Below are 17,901 nucleotides of genomic sequence, written 5' to 3'. Positions count from 1 at the left end.
CATCCAAATTAACAACAATAAGTCACAGTTATCCCCCAGATTTATCTTCATTCTTATAATCTGCAGACTCTGAGTTTGTATATCAGAAAGGATGGTATGTACATTGTGCAAGAGGACATAGAATGGTGGAGAGAACAGAGATTTTGGAGAAAGGCAGAGCTGGGTTCAAATTCTTGATGGGTGATCTTGGGAAAATTACTAAACCTCCCTAAATGTCAGTTTCCTAGGTTAAAATGAGGAAAATAAAAATTAACTTTTCAGGACTACGTGTTAATGAGATGGTGTGTGTTAAGTGCTTATAATGTCTGACACTTAGTATATCCATTCAATAAGCAGTGGCCAGTAAAACAAAGCATGTAGTTACGGATCCAGTTTACCTTTTAGTGTTGTCTCGTTTCCTTCCAACATGAAAACTCTCTCCACAAATCCAAAGTGTCATCCTGAAATGTACCTGTGCTCTCTACCTTCGTGCTTCTCCATATGTCGCCTTTTTCCATCCTTTTTTTTCCTTTTAATGGCTCAGTTCAAATCCTCTTTTCTTCTCAGTGAGAAAGTGCTAGTCAATCTAGTACTTACTGCCCTCTTTGCCGTTCAGTTTAGCACTTAACGTTTATAGTCATTTTCTTTGTGTTTATGCACTATCTTTGATAGTCTTCTGGAGGGCCAAGGGGACTGACTATGGTGGTGAAGAAGCAGTTTAGTAGAAGGAACATTGGGCTTGGAGTAAAAAATCCTTGCTTCTAGCGTAGCACCAGCTACTGCTGTTCGTGTATCCTTGGACAAGCTTCTGAATGTTCTCTTTATGTAAAATGAGGATAATACTATAGGATTTTGGTGAGGATCAGATGAAATATGTGTGGAATAGAAAGGACTGTGTAAACTGTATCGACTAAGTATAAGATATGATTACTTTTGTATCTTCATGTCATGCCTTGCACATAGTAAGGCTTAAAATGTGAATGACAGTTTTTTTACTTTCAGAATTTCCTGGAATCAAAAGACATGCAATTTTTTGTACATTTAAAAAAGTATAATTAAAAGATTGTGATGAAAATGTTATAGCTATTCTTTGAAGTATAATTTGACATTCAGCAATAATTCTTGGTTTCGAAAAATGTTCAGGTTTAATATACTGTAGTATAATTTATTAGATTTCACATTCCATCGTATTATTTTTGTTCAGTTAAATAAAGAAAATATATCTTTGCTTAATCACAGCTGATGATCTGTCTTTCCTCCTTTGCCCTAGAAAATAATTTGAAAGAGAGTGGTTTAAGAGGTTTTTGTTCAAAGGCAAACAATATGGTAATAGGCCCAGCTGACAACTTTTTTTTTTTAATCCTAAATTTGACTTAGAAGAGAGAGAAGATGTGCAGAGATTATTAAATTAAAAAAATCGAAAAAAAATTTAATATATTTTAACATAGATTTTTAAATATAGTTAATTTTTCTAAATGTTCTTATGTTTTCTTTCATCTTGTCAAAACCATAAAAGTTGGCTTTTAAGTGCGATATTGTGCATGAATAAGCCCTGGGTGGAAAGCTGTGGCCCCACAGGTTTAGTGAAAAATTATACACGTTTTATCTCTCTTCATTTAGGAGACCTGTTTTTTTAGCTTGTTTTAATTACGTGCCTAGCTTCTCTTAGATATTTGCAGTGAATGAAAATTTTCTCTAAACAAAGTTTCATTAGTAAGTAAGCTTTGATGGAGGACATTTCAATAGGTTATATCGGAATTTGACAAAACCAAGTTTTGTTAAGCAGTTTTGTGGTTTTTGAAAAGCAATTATATGTAATTTTTAAAATTATTAAAAAAAATTTATTGGAGTATGGTTGATTAACAATGTTTTGTTAGTTTCAGGTGTACAGCAAAGTGATTCAGTTATGCATATACATATATTCATTCTTTTTCAGATTCTTTACCCATATAGGTTATTACAGAATATTGAGTAGAGTTCCCTGTGCTATACAGTAGCTCCTTGTTGGTTATCTATTTTATATATGGTAGTATGTGTATGTTAATCCCAAGCTCCTAATTTATACCCCCCGCCCCATTTCCCCATTGGTAACCATAAGTTTGTTTTTGAAATCTGTGAGTCTGTTTCTGTTTCGTAAATAAGTTCATTTTTTATCATTTTTTAAATTAGTTTCCACATATGAGTGATATCATATGATATTTGTCTTTGTCTGACTTAGTTTGATAATCTCTAGGTCCATCCATGTTGCTGCAAATGGCATTCTTTTGTTCTTTTTTTATGGCTGAGTAATGCTCCATTGTATATATGTACCATATCTTTTTTTTTTTAAGATTTATTTATTTATTATTTATTTATTTTTGGCTGTGTTGGGTCTTAGTTGCGGCACGTGGGCTCTTCACTGAGGCATGCAGGATCTTTTGTTGAGGTGCGTGGCCTTCTCTCTAGTTGTGGCGTGTGGATTTTCTCCTCTCTAGTTGTGGCGTGCAGTCTCCAGGGTGTGTGGGCTCTGTAGTGGTGCGTGGGTTCCAGAGCGCTTGGGCTCTGTAGTTTTGCAGCACGTGGGCTCTAGTTGAGGCACGTGAGGTCAGTAGTTGTGGTACACAGGTTTAGTTGCCCCACTGTGTGTGGGATCTTAGTTCCCTGACCAGGGATCAAACCCGCGTCCCCTGCATTGTAAGGTGGATTCTTTACCACTGGACCACCAGGGAAGTCCCTGTGTACCACATCTTCTTTATCCATTCCTCTGTCGATGGCCATTTAGGTTGCTTCCATGTCTTGGCTGTTGTAAATAGTGCTGCAGTGAACATTGGGGTGCATGTATTTTTTTGAATTATGGTTTTCTCTGGATATATGCCCAGGAGTGGGATTGCTGGATAATGTGGTAGTTCTGTTTTTAGTTTTTTAAGGAACCTCCATAGCAAGAGTAGGTACAATTGTAAATTGTACCAATTTACATTGCCACCAAAAATATAGGAGGGTTCTGTAGATGTTGTAATTTGATGCTCTATTTTCTATATACATATTTTAACCTTTTTTTTTAATTATGAAAAGAAATTGAATATCCATATATAAAGTTTAAATGTTCAGCTTCAGAAATAAAGATTAGTTGGCTTTTTTTTTAAACTTTATTAAAGACAATTAGGGTTGCTAATGATAAAATTCTTATTTATCAAGAGAGTGATAAGACAAGTCATAGTCTGGGAGAAAAAAGTGTTGAAAGGCATATCTGATTAAGGACTGTTACCAAAATGTACAAAGAACTCATAATAGTCAATAAAAGAAAATGGAAAACCCTATTAAAAATGGGCAAAAGACCTGAACAGATACCTCACCTGACAATATCTTAGTCAGCTTAGGATTCTATAACAAAATGTAGACTAGGTGGCTTAAACAACGGGTACTCATTTCTCACAGTCCTTGAGGCAGGGATGTCCAAGATCATGGTGCTGATAGGTTCAGTTCTTGCTGAGGACCCTCTTTCTGGCTTGCAGATGGCCACCTTCTTGCTGTGTCCTTACCATGGCATAGAGAGAAGGAGCTCTGATTCCTTTTCCTCTTCTTATTAAGGATACTAATCCCACCATGGGGGCCCCACCCTCCTGACCTCATCTAAACCTAATTACCTTCCAAAGGCCTACCACCAAATGCTATCATACTGGGGATTAGGGATTCAAAATAGAATTTGGAGGGAGAGGAGACACAAACATTCAGTTCATACATTCTGCCCCTGTGCTCCTCAAATTCATGTCCTCACATGCAAAACACTTTCATTCCATCATCAGCCCCAAAAGTCTCAACTGGTTCCAGTATCGACTCTAAAGTCTAAACTGTCTTCTCAATATCATTTTAATCAGATATGGGTGAGACTTAAGAGACTTTCATCCTGAGGCAAAATTTCTTTCCAGCTGTGAACCTGTGGAACCAGACGTGCTTCCAAAATTCCATGGAGGGACAGGCATAGTATAGACACTCAAATTTGAAAGGGGAAGAAATGAAAAGAAAGGGGTGATGAGTTCCAAGCAAGTCTCCAAAACCTAGCAAGACAAATGTCATTAGATCTTAAGGCTGGAGAATAATACTCTCTGGTCTGACACTGCCTTCAGGACCCACTGGGATAGAAGTCCTGCCCCGAGGCTCCAGATTGCTGCCCTCTGGTCTGTTGAGCTCCTCCCCCAGTATGAACCGAGGATGTAGCCCTGATGGTCTCGAAATCATCTCTGGGATCATTCTTCTCATCTTGGAGAATCAATAGCACATTCTGTAGCCGAATGGCTGTATGGGCCAGTCCTGTAAGATCTAAGCAAGTCCCTCAGCTTTCCTTCATTTTGTCCCTTCTCTTTCCCCTTCCGTTCACACTGGCAGTGTTTCTGCTGGAATGGCTGATTAGGTCCTTGGTTCAAACCCACACTAATCTCTTTATCGAATGATTGTTCAGCTACACCGTAGTATTCTCTTCAGAACAAGCTTTCTGATTTTTTGTAGTACGGATAGGTTTGAGAATTTTCCAAATCATAAGTTTTGGTCCCTTTTTGCTTAACATTATTCCTTATTCCATTTGTTTCTCTCTTCTTCCATTTTACTGTAAGCAGTCAGGTGGAACCAAGACACTCTTTGAATACTGTGCTTGGAAATCTACCTAAATATCCAGTTTCATGGCTCACAAGTTCTACATTCCACAGAACACTAGAGCACACTTTAGCCAAATTCTCTGCCACTTTATGACAAGGATCACCTTTTTTTCCATTGTCCAGTAATGTTCCTCATTTCTGAGTAAGACCTCACCAGGATGGCCTTTTACCATCTATATTTCTACCAATATTCTGATCACATTTATTTATTAATTCTCTAAGGAGATGGAAGCTTTCTTTCTAACTCTCCTCATTTCTCTTTGAGATGTCACCAGAATCACCTTTAATGTTTATGTTTCTAGCATGCATCTCAAATCTCCAGCCTCTAACCGTTTCCCAGTTCCAAAGCCACTTCTTTTTGAGTATTTGTTAAAACAGCACCCCACTTTTCAGGACCGAAATCTGTCAATTTGGGCTGCTATAAAAATATATATATATAACTGATTCATTTTGTTGTAAAGCAGAAATTAACACACCATTGTAAAGCAATTATACTCCAATAAAGATGTTAAAAAACAAAAAAAACAATATAGACTAGATGGCTTAAAAAACAGACATTTATTTCTCACAGTCTTAGAGGCTGGGAAGTCTAGATCAGGGTGCTGGCAGATTCAGTTCCTTCAGATTCTTCACCCTGAAAAGGGTGGAGACCCTTTTCCTGACTTGTATTGATAGATGGCTGCCTTCTCACTTTGTCCTCACGTAGCTGAGAGAGAGAGAGAGAGAGAGAGAGAGAGAGAGAGAGGGAGAGAGAGGGAGAGGGGGAGAGAGAGAGAGAGAGAGGGAGAGAGAGAGAGAGAGGGAGAGAGAGAGCATGAGCGCGAGCACGCTCTGGTCTTTCTTCTTCGTCTTAGGAGGATACTAGTCGTATCACAGAGGCCCTACCTTCATGACCTCATCTGAACCTAATCCAGGGACTTCCCTGGTGGCGCAGTGGTTAAGAATCTACCTGCCAATACAGGGGACACAGGTTCGATCCCTGGTCCAGGAAGATCCCACATGCCGCGGAGCAACTGAGCCTGTGCGCCACAACTACTGAGCCTGCGCTCTGGAGCCCTCGAGCCACAGCTACTGGACCCGCACGCTACAACTACTGAAACCCTCATGCTCTAGAGCCTGCAAACCGCAACTCCTGAGCCCATGCATCGCAACTGCTGAAGCCCGTGTGCTCTAGAACCCCCATGCTGCAACTACTGAAGCTTGCATGCCTAGAGCCTGTGCTCTGCAACAAGAGAAGCCACCGCAATGAGTAGTCCGCGCACCTCAACAAAGAGTAGCCCCTGCTCGCCACAACTAGAGAAAGCCCACGCGCCGCGACAAAGACCTAACGCAGCCAAAAATATAAATAAAATTTAAAAGATAAATAACCCTAATCCAATGTCCCCACCTCCAAATTAATCACATTGGGAATTAGGGCTTCAACATATGAATTTTGGGGGGACATAAACCTTTAGTCCATAGTACACAGATGGCAAGTAAACAAGTGAAAGATGCTTGACATGATCATTAGGGAATTGCAAATTAAAACAACAGTGAGATACCACTATACACCTATTAGTGAAAACCCAAAACGTCAACAGCACCACGTGCTGGTGAGGTTGTGGAGCAACAGGAACTCATTCATTGCCGGTGGGAATGCAAAGTGGTGCAGTCACTTTGGAAGACAGTTTGGCAGTCTCTTACAAAACTAAACATACTCTTACCATGAAATCCAGCATTTCTACTCCTTGTTATTTACGTAAATGGGCTGAAAACTTAGGTCCACACAAAAACCTGCATGTGGATGTTTATAGCAGTTTTACTTGTACTTGCCCAAACTTGGAAACAACCAAGATATCCTTCAGCAGGTGAATGGATAAATAATCTGTGGTGGACCAAGAAAATGGAATAATCTTCAATGCTAAAAAGAAATGTGCTGTCAAGCCATGAAAAGACAGTGAGGAACCTTAAATGCATATTCCTAAGTGAAAGACGTAAATCCGAAAAGGCTGCGTACTTTATGATTCCAATTATGTGACATTCTGGAAAAGGCAGAACTATGGAGACAGTAAAAAGATCCATGGTTGTCAGGGCTTAGGGATAAGGGAGGAATGAATAGACAGAGTACAGAGGATCTTTTAGGCAGTGCAACTATTCTGTGTGATACTGTGATGGTGTATATATGTCATTATACCCTTGTCAAAACCCATGGAATGTACAACACCTAGAGTGAATCTTAAGGTAAACCACTGCCTTTGGGTGATAATGATGTGTCATTGTAGGGTCATCATTGGTAGCAAATGTATTACTCTGGTGAGGGATATTGATAATCAAGGAGATTGTGTATGTGTAGGTCCAGGGAGTATATGGGAACTCTGTAGTTTGCACTCAATTTCGCTGTGAACCTCAAACCACTCTAAAAAATAAACTCTATTAAAAAAAATTCGTATAATGGAAAAAGTTTTCTCATTTTAGCTATCAGGTCAGGTCTTCTGACAACAGCTGGTGTACTGCAATTCAATTCTGACACCGACCACCTGAGTTAGTGTCAGACTCCACAGGTGTAAGGGCATGGTCCCCAACAGTATACTTCAGTACCACTCAGACACCAGCTGCAAGTCAGGCTACCCATACTTCTGGCCAACTAGCTACAAATCCGGGAGTTCCCAAGCCCCCCTCGCCCCGACTGCCCTCACTTCAGATGCTAGTTGCAAGTTCAGAGGTCTCCAGGCCACTTGCATTTCTGACCAACTGCCTATAAATATGGGAGGTTACTGTAACTTCTCTCAGGTTCCATAATTTGCTGGAATGACTCAGAACTCAGGGAAATGCTAGACTTACAATTATAGTTTTATCATAAATCATATAAACTAGGACCAGCTAAATGAAGAGACACATTTGGCAAGGTCTGGGAGAGTCTTGAATATAGAGCTTCGTGCCCTCTCCCTGTGGAATCAGGGCACATTGATGGGTTAACCAACCCGGGAGCTCACCTGTGGTGGCCAGAGTTTTTATTGGAATTCCATGATGAAGGCATGATTGATTAAACATTGGCCACATGATTGAACTAAATTTCCAGCCTTCTCCCTCTTTCCAGAGTCCCTAATCACATCTAGCCTTTCTGGTGAGCAGCCCTCACCTGAGCCATCTCCTTAGCATAAACTCTAGGGTGACTCAGGGGCTTATCAAAAACAAATGCACTCTTATCACCAGGGGAATTTAAGGGATTTAGAGGCTCCCTGCCAGGAACCCAGGAGAAAGATAAGACAGATTCTTAATTATCCAACACCAGGTTTTAAAGAAATGGTAGCCCTTGAGAAACCTGGTAGTTTTTTGTTTGTGTTTGTTTTTTTAATTTGAAAATGTGCCATGGAAAGCTGAGATGATGGAAAAGTTGTTTAGACTTTGTAGTTATTTAAACCTTTATACATCATGCAGTTTGAATTTTATATTTATGATTTTATGCGTAAATGTATTTCTTTTGGTAAAAAGGAGAGATGAGCCAGTAGGATGACATAGGACCCTTTCCAGTCAAAATAAACAGCTGACCTTATAAAAAGGTTTTTTCTGGGCTATTATTGCTCCATCAGGCTCATTTTTCCCTCTGATAGCAAATTATTTCAGAGTGTATCCAGTTTCTCCAAGGAAGTGTGCTTAGTTATATTTTTCTCTTGCAGATTGATTATACCGGAACAGACCCTTCCAGTCCCTGCAATAAATGTTTGTCTCCGAATGTGACACCTTGTATTTGTACCATTAACTTCACTCTGGAACAGTCATTTGAGGTCTGTATTCCCAAGTAGTGTTTTAGAAAAGCCATGCTTTAAAAAATATTGATATTATATTAAATTTTTTTTTTACTAGTTATTTTCTTCTTGTTGATATGTTGCTTTAATTTATTGGGAATCTATACACTTTTGAGGAAGATTGTTTTGTTTTGCTATTGGATTATGCTGTCTGATAATTAAATACATTAATAGTTTATGGTAGTTAGTAGTTTAAATTAAATTTAAAACCTATTCTTTTTCTGGAAAATTTTATAACTGTACAAAATTTTTTTTTGTATCAAGTTTCTATCTACATCTACTTGTATTTAAAAAATTATTGCTCAAACTGTTTTGCCTACTTTTAATACTATAAGTTTTACTTTGGAAAATAAATACTAATTCATCCATTATTGCATTATTTTTTCATCAGATATGATACTTTAACATAAATGCAAACACTTAGTAAAACCTTATTGACAAGCAGTTAGAATACCGTGTGTGTGTGTGTGTGTGTGTGTGTGTGTGTGTGTGTGTGTGTGTGGTCTGTGTGTCTGTTGCATTCACACTTACCTGTCATTCTTCTTGGAAACTGAGCAGATGCTAAAGGACACAAAGATTCAGAAATAGGCATGACAAGACCCGTTTATGTTCTCCTTTACCTGAAAATTGAGCTTTAAAAAATTATTGTTTTATTCTTCAGGGAGCAAAACTGCTTTAATACATGCCAACTTTTTAGATTTTTGTAGCTATGCTTTAGATTTTCTTAAAGGTCGTGATGCCTTTTGAGGTCCCTAATAGATGGTTGCCATCTAGTGGTTATGGATGCTGTTGCCCTGAGATCGTGGACTGTAATGCTCCCTTTTTAAAAAATATGAAAATAAATTAGGGAGAAGACAGGAATTTAATTATTTTGTTTTGGCAGAAATAACATATAACTTTAAAACATCATAAAAATTTGATTTTTTTGTGTGATGGACAAACTATAAGTTGCATTAAGTTCTGCTTTTGTCAGAACAGGCAGAATTAAAGACATGGAAGAGACTTGTAATGATTTAGAAGCTCCACTAGTTTCTTCCCCCATACAAAAACATTAAGCATTTCAGAACTGTTCTTCTGCAAAGGTGATCATCCTCAGATTCATTCTTTTGTGGGCTCTGTGTTCCTTTACAAGCCCAAGCTGAATTAGACTAAAGCCTTTTCATAGGACAAAAACCCAACCAACCAAATAAATAAACGAAAGATTTCTATGTAAGTGTTTTCTTTATAAGGAATGGGAAAGTTTGCATATTCTGACATTTGAAAATCAAGCTTTAAATAAATGATTGTGTATAAGAAAACAGCAAATCAAATAAAGCAAAATGTTATTGAATTCCTTTTTTTTTTCTGTCTTCCTTTTAATTGAGTATAAGGTTATAGACAATGGAGGTAGCAACCAGAAAGGAGAAAATAGCTGATGTTTTTGCCACCTCTAAAAATCTTAGTCATTCAAGATGACTTCATAACATCTTCTAAATAGTTACAATGTAGGTAGGTTACCCTTATTTCCCAGATTATTTCCAAGTTGACTCCACTGAACACATTAAAGTACTTTTCTTGATTATTATAAAGTGACTCATTATCTTAGATACTTTACTAATTATTAATTTGTTCATTACTAATATTATATAGTATCCTGCTGAGAAATTTACTATGACCCAATTCAAGTTCAGAATTTATTTTGGGCAGTAAATGAAAGCTTGAAAGCATTATTCCTTTGAAAAGTTGATGCTAATTGGATGAAGACCAATCTGAATTAGAGAAGATTTAAAATTGAAAGTAGGGACTTCCCTGGCGGTCCAGTGGTTAAGGCTTTGCCTTTCAATGCAGGGGGTGCAGGTTCGATCCCTGGTCTGGGAACTAAGATCCCACATGCCTCATGGCCAAAAAAACAAAACGTAAAACAGAAGCAATATTGTAACAAATTCAGTAAAGACTTTAAAAATGGTCCACATCAAAAAAAAAATCTTTAAGAAAATAAATAAATAAAACTGAAAGTTGATCAGACTAGCCTAATAATTAGATTCCTTGAGAGCTTCTTTGTTTGTTTGTTTGTTTGTCTTAATGTAAATAGACGTCCTTGAGGTCTTTCAGAGTATTTTCAAAGTTGACTCTTGGAGTTTTGACCTTATTTGATTTGATTCTTTAACATTATTTGATTTGGTTTGATTGTTTAACCTTATTTACAATTTGTACCATTTTAGATTGCTAAGTACTGGTAGAATTCACCCCAGTAACTGTTTTAAGTTATCACAAATTCTAAACTAGTGCAAATTACATAGCTTTTATGTATGCATGAAACAATTTCATACTTAATAGTTTTATATGAACATTTTTTCCCTTTCTCTTTCTCTAGGGCAATGTGTTTATGTATTATGGACTGTCTAATTTCTATCAAAACCATCGTCGTTATGTGAAATCTCGAGATGATAGTCAACTAAATGGAGATCCTAGTGCTTTACTTGTAAGTAAAATGATAGAACATGAAACTACGGTGTCTAAGAACTAAGAACATGTGGTAACTGTTCAGTTAGAAATGTTAAATTTAATAATGTTAGATGAAATTAAAGTGTTGTTTGACATTTTTAGTTTGTTTAGTGAAGGTTTTTAGTTAAAATTTTTTCCCCTGGAATTTGCACAGATTAATGATTTCTTGCAGCCAGAGGACACGTTACAACCTGCTTGTTTCCGGTAGTATCATTGGGATTTTTGCTTTGTTAATCTGTTTGTAATGGAATTTTGATGAGTCTAGCATTCTGGGAATATAATTTGTTCTGTTTGAGTTTACTCATTATTATTACACTGGGTAGGAATATATAAATAAGCTACTTTTAATTTCTGAGATTGTGTTTTAGAATTGAAGATGTATGCTCTTTGCTTTTTACCTTGTGGGGAGCCCGAGTACTAAAGTCCAAAGGGTGTGGGTTAGTGAAAAACTGTCTGAGGAGCTTTTTGAAAACACAGATTCCAGGATTCTCCTAAGTCTCATATGTCTGTGTCTACAGGGGTGGAGCTCTAAAATATCTATTTTTAACAAGCTCCCCTTCTGATGCTCAGCCTGGTTTGGGAATCTGTGGACTAGAGGATCTTAGCTTCCTGACTGTTGTTCAGCTTCTCATAGTAGTGGTTGGTGCCCAAGTATTTTATATTATTGCTACCAATGCAGCAAACCTTTAGCAATTCAAGTATCTCTTAGAAACAGTGACACTCTTAGAATGCAATTTAGGACCATACTGGGACCAGAATGGTCCTGGTAAACGTAAAGTTACTCTAGGTTATCCTTCCTGGTTTTATTGCTATTTCCTGATGTTTGGGATCTTAAGAAATAATAAGTCTATTTAAAGATTCTGGTTAGGTCTGCAATATCTTGTAGTCCATGTGGGATTTATGTCGTGGGATCCAACTTTTAGGACTCAAGTCCAGAGAAGGTGAAGGTCTGCGAGACACACCAAGTTGATGAGGCACACGAAGAATTTGATTGGGATCATAGATTGGGTGTGTTGAAAGACCTAGAAGTGGTGCTTGATTTACAGTTCTTTTATATAGATACACACTCTCTTCACTGAGGGCAAAAGAAGCTGAGATTCTTTTCTTCCAAACCTCAAGCAGAGCTTTTAGACTAAACTTAAGCATTGATGAATTTTTTCTGTAAAGGGCCAATAGTAAACATTTTCAGCTTTGCAGTTTATATAGTCTATTGCAGCTACTCACCTCTGCCATTTTAGAATGAATGCAGCCATGGAGAATACTTAAGTGAATGGGTAGCTGTGTTCCAATAAAACTTTATTTACAAAAACAGGAGCTGGGGCTGGATTTGGCCTGCAGGCTGTCATTTATCGATCCCTGGACTAGACCAAAATATATGACTTTAAGACCAGGTGGCTTTCAAAAATTTTAGAGATGTTAAGAACAGACAGATTGAAGTTCAAGTAACTTAACATTGTATATAAGGCCCTTCACAATCTGATGTCAGCCTACCACTTCAGCTTCATTGATTTTATATTCTATCCTTAATGTACCTTTGGCCTGGCTGCCCTGAGCCATATATGCTGTTCCCTAACCATGCCTGGTGATGCAGGTAATCTGCCCATTTGGGCATTTCCATTTCATTTGTCTAGAATGTGGTTTTTACTCTTTCCCCGGAGGTCTTCTCACCTCAGGCCTGCTGTTTACTTTAGTGTCTTTGGATGCAAAATAACTTCTTTACGTATTTACTTCATTCATACCCTGTTCCAAGTCACTTCTCACTTTACTTAACACACTGTCTCCCCATATCATCTACTCTTGCTCTTCCTTTCCAGGCCATTTTCTACAGAGCTGCTAGAGTGATCTTTTAAAAAAAGTAAATACCACTTCCCTGCTTAAAATCTTTCAGTGGTTTACTCAGGATGATCTGAGCTATGCATGACTCTCCAGTCTCATCGTGTGTCATTTTCTTTATTGCCATACTCTAACTACATTCCCTGTTTACCTTCTCAGAGGTATCAAGTTCTTTCTAAATGGTGTGTACTGTTCTCTCTGCTTAAAGCTCTCTTCTGCCTGCTCTTCACGTGGCTGTCTCCTACTTTCTTTAGGTCTTAACTTTCATGATACTACCTCCAGAGACAGTCTTCCCCTTATCTTCTGTCCTCCCAACTACACTGCAAGCTCATGAGAGCAGGGAGCATGACTTTCTTTAATCACCATATACCAAGTGCCTCTCCAGTACCTAGCACATGAAAGGCATTTAATAAATATATATGGAATGAATATAGACACCTTTATCATGGCTCTTATTTCATATTATACTTGGTTGTATTTGAGTCTGTTTCCTATATTACATTGTGAGCAGCTGAAAAGCAGGGACTTTTTTTTCATTTTTCCATTTCTAGCACCTTACATGGTATGTGGTACATGTTAGGTACTCTTTATTAAATGGCTTTCCTAGTAAGCCAGTTACTGCAAAGTACCTAGCATTGCTTAGTTCAGTATCTGATGCATAGGTAGTAAATATTTTCCTTTTTTAAAAAAAACTTCAATAATTTAGTAGTTAGAAGATGGTTCTTCGGGACACTAGTCCACCATCTTTTCTGGTTTTCCAAATAAAGTTGCTCTTCCTTGCCCCCCTCCCCTCCAAAATGGTTTAGTGGTTAAAATATATTCGCCCCATTGAGAGTTTATTTACCTTATTTTTTTGAAATCAGTTTTCATCAAAACATTCTAATAGTAATAAGCCAGTTATACATTGTCTATCTTCATGGTCTTAGAATAGTAACTTTCTGAATGTAGATGTCTTAGGGACCAAAAAGCTGGGAAGTCAAATATTAAAGAGACTTTATGAGATTCCCTGCCAGAACGTAGATACAAGTCAAGGTTGGTTATAATGGAATAGCCCTAAGAGGCCTAACTAGGTTCTAGTTAATTTCAAATGGAGACTATCTTGGTTTGTTTATGTGTTGTGAGACATGGCTTAATGTGGCCTTGGAGTCGCAGAACAACTCAGATGTATACCTAATATCAGACTTGGTAGAATCTCTGGATTAATCCTACAGCTTCCACGTTTCCTTGAGATCTTCAACAGGGACTAAGCCAAAACCAAATCTGGAGGACAGGTGAAGTGCTGTTTGCCTTGCCAACATTTATGCTTTCTTTATACCTGGGTGCACAACTTAGAGAAAATTGGTATATTCTAGGAATCTGCATTAGACTTTTCCTTCCTCCCTCCCTCCCTTCCAAATTACAAAATTTGAAATTATCTACTTGAACATGTTAATTTTATAAGTGAAGTGCAGATAAATCAAGGGACTTGCGCAAAGTCACATAGTACATAGCTGGAACTAGAAGCTCAGGTCTTATTTTTTTTCTTTTTAATATTTATTTATTTGGCTGTGCTGGGTTTTAGTTGCAGCATGTGGGAGCCGCGTGTGGGATCTTCGTTGCAGCATGTGAGATCTTTTTTTTAGTTGCGACATGCAGGATCATTTTTAGTTGTGACACGCGGGATCTTTAGTTGTGGCATGCGGGCTGTTAGTTGCGGCATGCAGGAGGGATCTAGTTCCCTGACCAGGGATCAAACCCGGACCCCCTGCATTGGGAGCCCAGAGTCTTAACCACTGGACCACCAGGGAAGTCCCGAAGCTCCAGTCTTCTTACTTCAAGTTTAAGATTCCTTTCATTCTGTCACAGCTGGATTGACAATAGACGGCTTCTTAGTTTTTCTTGTGCAGAAAACATTTTGTAGTTATGATTTCTGTGTTGGTATGAAAATTGTTTAAAATGTCAGTTTGGGGGCTTCCTTCGTGGCGCAGTGGTTGGTAGTCCACTTGCCAACGCAGGGGACACGGGTTCACACCCTTGTCTGGGAAGATCCCACATGCCATGGAGCAACTAAGCCCGTGCGCCACAACTACTGAGCCTGTGCACCTAGAGCCCGTGTTCCACAACAAAAAAAGCCACCGCAATAAGAAACCCACGCACCGCAATGAAGAGTAGCCCCCGCTTGCTGCAACTAGAGGAAGCCCGTGCACAGCAACCAAAACCCAGCACAGCCAAAAATAAAATAAATAAATTTATAAAAAGAGAAAAAAGTCAATTTGACATATACCTATATGACAGTATACGCAAAAAAAGGCTATAATGTAGTAATGTTAAAGAATATATTTTGAGTAATTAAATGTGGTATTATTTATAGTCTGTTTATAATATAGACATTTTACATGCATTGGAAATGAGAAATATTAGGGATTGAATTTTTAATCAGTAATTAGGACTAACTCATAGTTCTCCCAGAGGCCTGGGTAATAACTTCTCTCTTCTTTCCTTCTAAATATCAGAATCCCAGTAAGGAATGTGAGCCTTATCGAAGAAATGAAGACAAACCAATTGCTCCTTGTGGAGCTATTGCCAACAGCATGTTTAATGGTATGAGACAGAGATAAACAAAGATGATATATATATATTATACTGTAGTTAGGAATATTTGTATAATCTTTCAGAAACATGAATGAGATTGAGAAATTCAACAGCTTTAAGATAAATATGTGAATTAGTTATTTAGTGGGGTATTATAATGCTTTATGACTTTCTTTTGTGATTTCTTATATTTTAAGAATGAATTTCTGTCTCTGGGAAGAAAGAAGCAGGGCCATTCTGCTAACTTACTATTTCGTACATGATAAAATAAATGCCAGGCTACCTTTACCAACAACTCTGAATATATATACCATTAGATAGGGGCTACAGTTGATCATTTAGAGCAGCACTGTCTGATATGAATGTAATGTGAACCATAAATGTGAGACGTGTATAATTTTAAGCTTTCTGGTAGTCACATTAAAAAAACAATAAAAAAGAAACAAGTGAAATTAATTTTAATTATACTTTATTAAACTCAGTATGCCCCACATATTATCATTTCAGCAGGTAAGTGATATTCAGTATATAAAAGTTATTAGTGAGATATTTTATATACTAATTTTTATACTAAATCTTTGATGTCTGATGTACATTATATCCTTACAAAACATAGTCATTTGGACCAGCCGTAATTTCAGGGGCTCTGTAGCCATATATAGCTAGTGATTACCAGATTGGACAGTGCAGAGAGAGAAATTGATAAGCCAGAAGCTATTTAGCAGTGCTTTTTTTTTTTTTTTTTTTAAAGAATAGAGGCAGATTTACCTTGCAAATTGTTTTAGTTGGGTTACTATTAAAACATTTGACCATATCACATATCAGTTAGCCATGTAGGAAAATGACCTGGAACTATTGAGGGAAGGCAAGTTCATCTAGGATTATAAAGTTACCATAGTTAATTCACATGTGAATAATCAAGAGCAAATGCTCATCACATGCCTGCTTCGTTACAACCGCTTTGGGGGGCAAGTGCCAGATCCTCATTTCTCATGGAAGAAAGCCGGCACTATGGATATTCAGTAGATGTTTAGCAGTATCTTCCTTTTCTTGTGTTTAGATACACTAGATTTGTTTCTGGTTGGCAATGAATCTGATCCTACACCTATTCATTTGATAAAGAAAGGTATTGCTTGGTGGACAGATAAAAATGTGAAATTCAGAAATCCCCCTGGAGCAGACATTCCCCTAGAAGAACGATTCAAAGGTAAAATATTACTAATATCCCGTAAAACATAAGCTAGGCGTTTTAATGAAGTACCTAAAATTTTCTGTCTTTAGAATCTTAAAAAAGTTTATGCTTTTTAAAAAGCAACTTTTCTTAACTTGCTGTCAAGTTAGGTAAAATATGTAGTATCTTCTAATGTACTGAAATTCTAAAGGAAAAGTAGTATACTTTTAATCTTGAATTTCTCTGGTATTTCCTTGTAAGCGTTTCAGCCATAATCTTTTAAAATTGTGACAAGGTTTATTTTAAACAAGTATTTATTTATTTATTTTAATTATTAATAGTTATAAGTCCAAATTTCTTTTTGTTTCTATGCCTCCTTGATTTCACAATGTAATGTTTCTTACCATTATATCTTTGAATTAAGTCATTTGCTTTTTGGAGTATACTCAGTAGCCTACTTTTAGTATTCTCTTAATTGAGATATCAATCAAATCTTTGTAATTATTTGTTAAGTTTTTATGTGAAGAATTGGTTTCTCTTTCGATTTTAAGACTTCCTTAGAATATGAATATATTTCTACTTTTGAACATAAGGAAAATATTCATATTGTATATCTTTGTTTTATTAGAGTGTGAATTTTCAGTGAAACTCTCAACAGAATTGAATGTGTTGTCTCCCCACCCCACACCGATCTCTCCTTTTTAAGGCACAACAAAGCCAGTAAACTGGGTTAAACCAGTATATATGCTGGATCCTGATGAAGATAATAGTGGGTTCATAAATGAGGATTTTATTGTTTGGATGCGTACGGCAGCACTACCTACTTTTCGTAAGTTGTATCGTCTTATAGAGAGGAAAAGTGATTTACATCCGACATTACCAGCTGGACGATACTATTTGAATATCACATACAGTATCCTTTTTTGGCCATGTGCACAGATTCAAAGAATTTGAAAGGAGTGTAGTCCAGTCTTGTCTCAGTTATGTGGCATGCTGCTTTGTGTTTTAGTTTTGCTCTCTGCATTTTTATGAGTATGTGTGTATGTATGAGAAAGTCTCTTTTAACTTGTTTCTTCCAGAAATGCCTTTAAGTTTTAAATACTTTGTACTAGAGTTCAAGCATCTTATTTGGTAAAATTATTTAAAATGTAGGTGCTAGATTTATTAATAAGTTAGATATTTTTACAAGAGAGATTGTAATTCAGCTTAATGCAAAGGCTAGTACTCACTTAGTAAAGCTAAGTGTTGGTGGTACTGGGCTGTTTTAATCTATATTTTTTTAGATAATAAAAATCAGCAAATTTGTTATTTCATATCAACATAATTATTTATAATTATTGCTCTGTTTACAATATCAAAACATTTTTATCATTAGCTGTATTGTTCCACCTTAATAATTTAGGCATACTTTTCAGTGCTGATAAATATCATTAATTTCATCCTGACTATA

General features: G+C 37.0%; 1 protein-coding gene across 1 annotated transcript in view; it reads left to right on the top strand.

Annotated features, from left to right (window-relative positions):
• The window catches only part of TMEM30A (transmembrane protein 30A), a 42,395-nt gene that overhangs the window by 15,003 nt on the left and 9,491 nt on the right, over nucleotides 1–17,901 (top strand). Inside the window, exons 2-6 of the mRNA XM_030859319.2 lie at nucleotides 8,264–8,371; nucleotides 10,746–10,853; nucleotides 15,202–15,289; nucleotides 16,341–16,487; nucleotides 17,158–17,364. Coding sequence (XP_030715179.1) covers nucleotides 8,264–8,371; nucleotides 10,746–10,853; nucleotides 15,202–15,289; nucleotides 16,341–16,487; nucleotides 17,158–17,364 — 658 coding nt within the window. The remainder of the gene's footprint in view (nucleotides 1–8,263; nucleotides 8,372–10,745; nucleotides 10,854–15,201; nucleotides 15,290–16,340; nucleotides 16,488–17,157; nucleotides 17,365–17,901) is intronic.

The sequence above is a fragment of the Globicephala melas genome, chromosome 14 (assembly GCF_963455315.2).
Source record: "Globicephala melas chromosome 14, mGloMel1.2, whole genome shotgun sequence".
NCBI classification, from domain to species: Eukaryota; Metazoa; Chordata; class Mammalia; order Artiodactyla; family Delphinidae; genus Globicephala; species Globicephala melas.
This window is presented reverse-complemented; position numbering and strand designations above follow the sequence as displayed.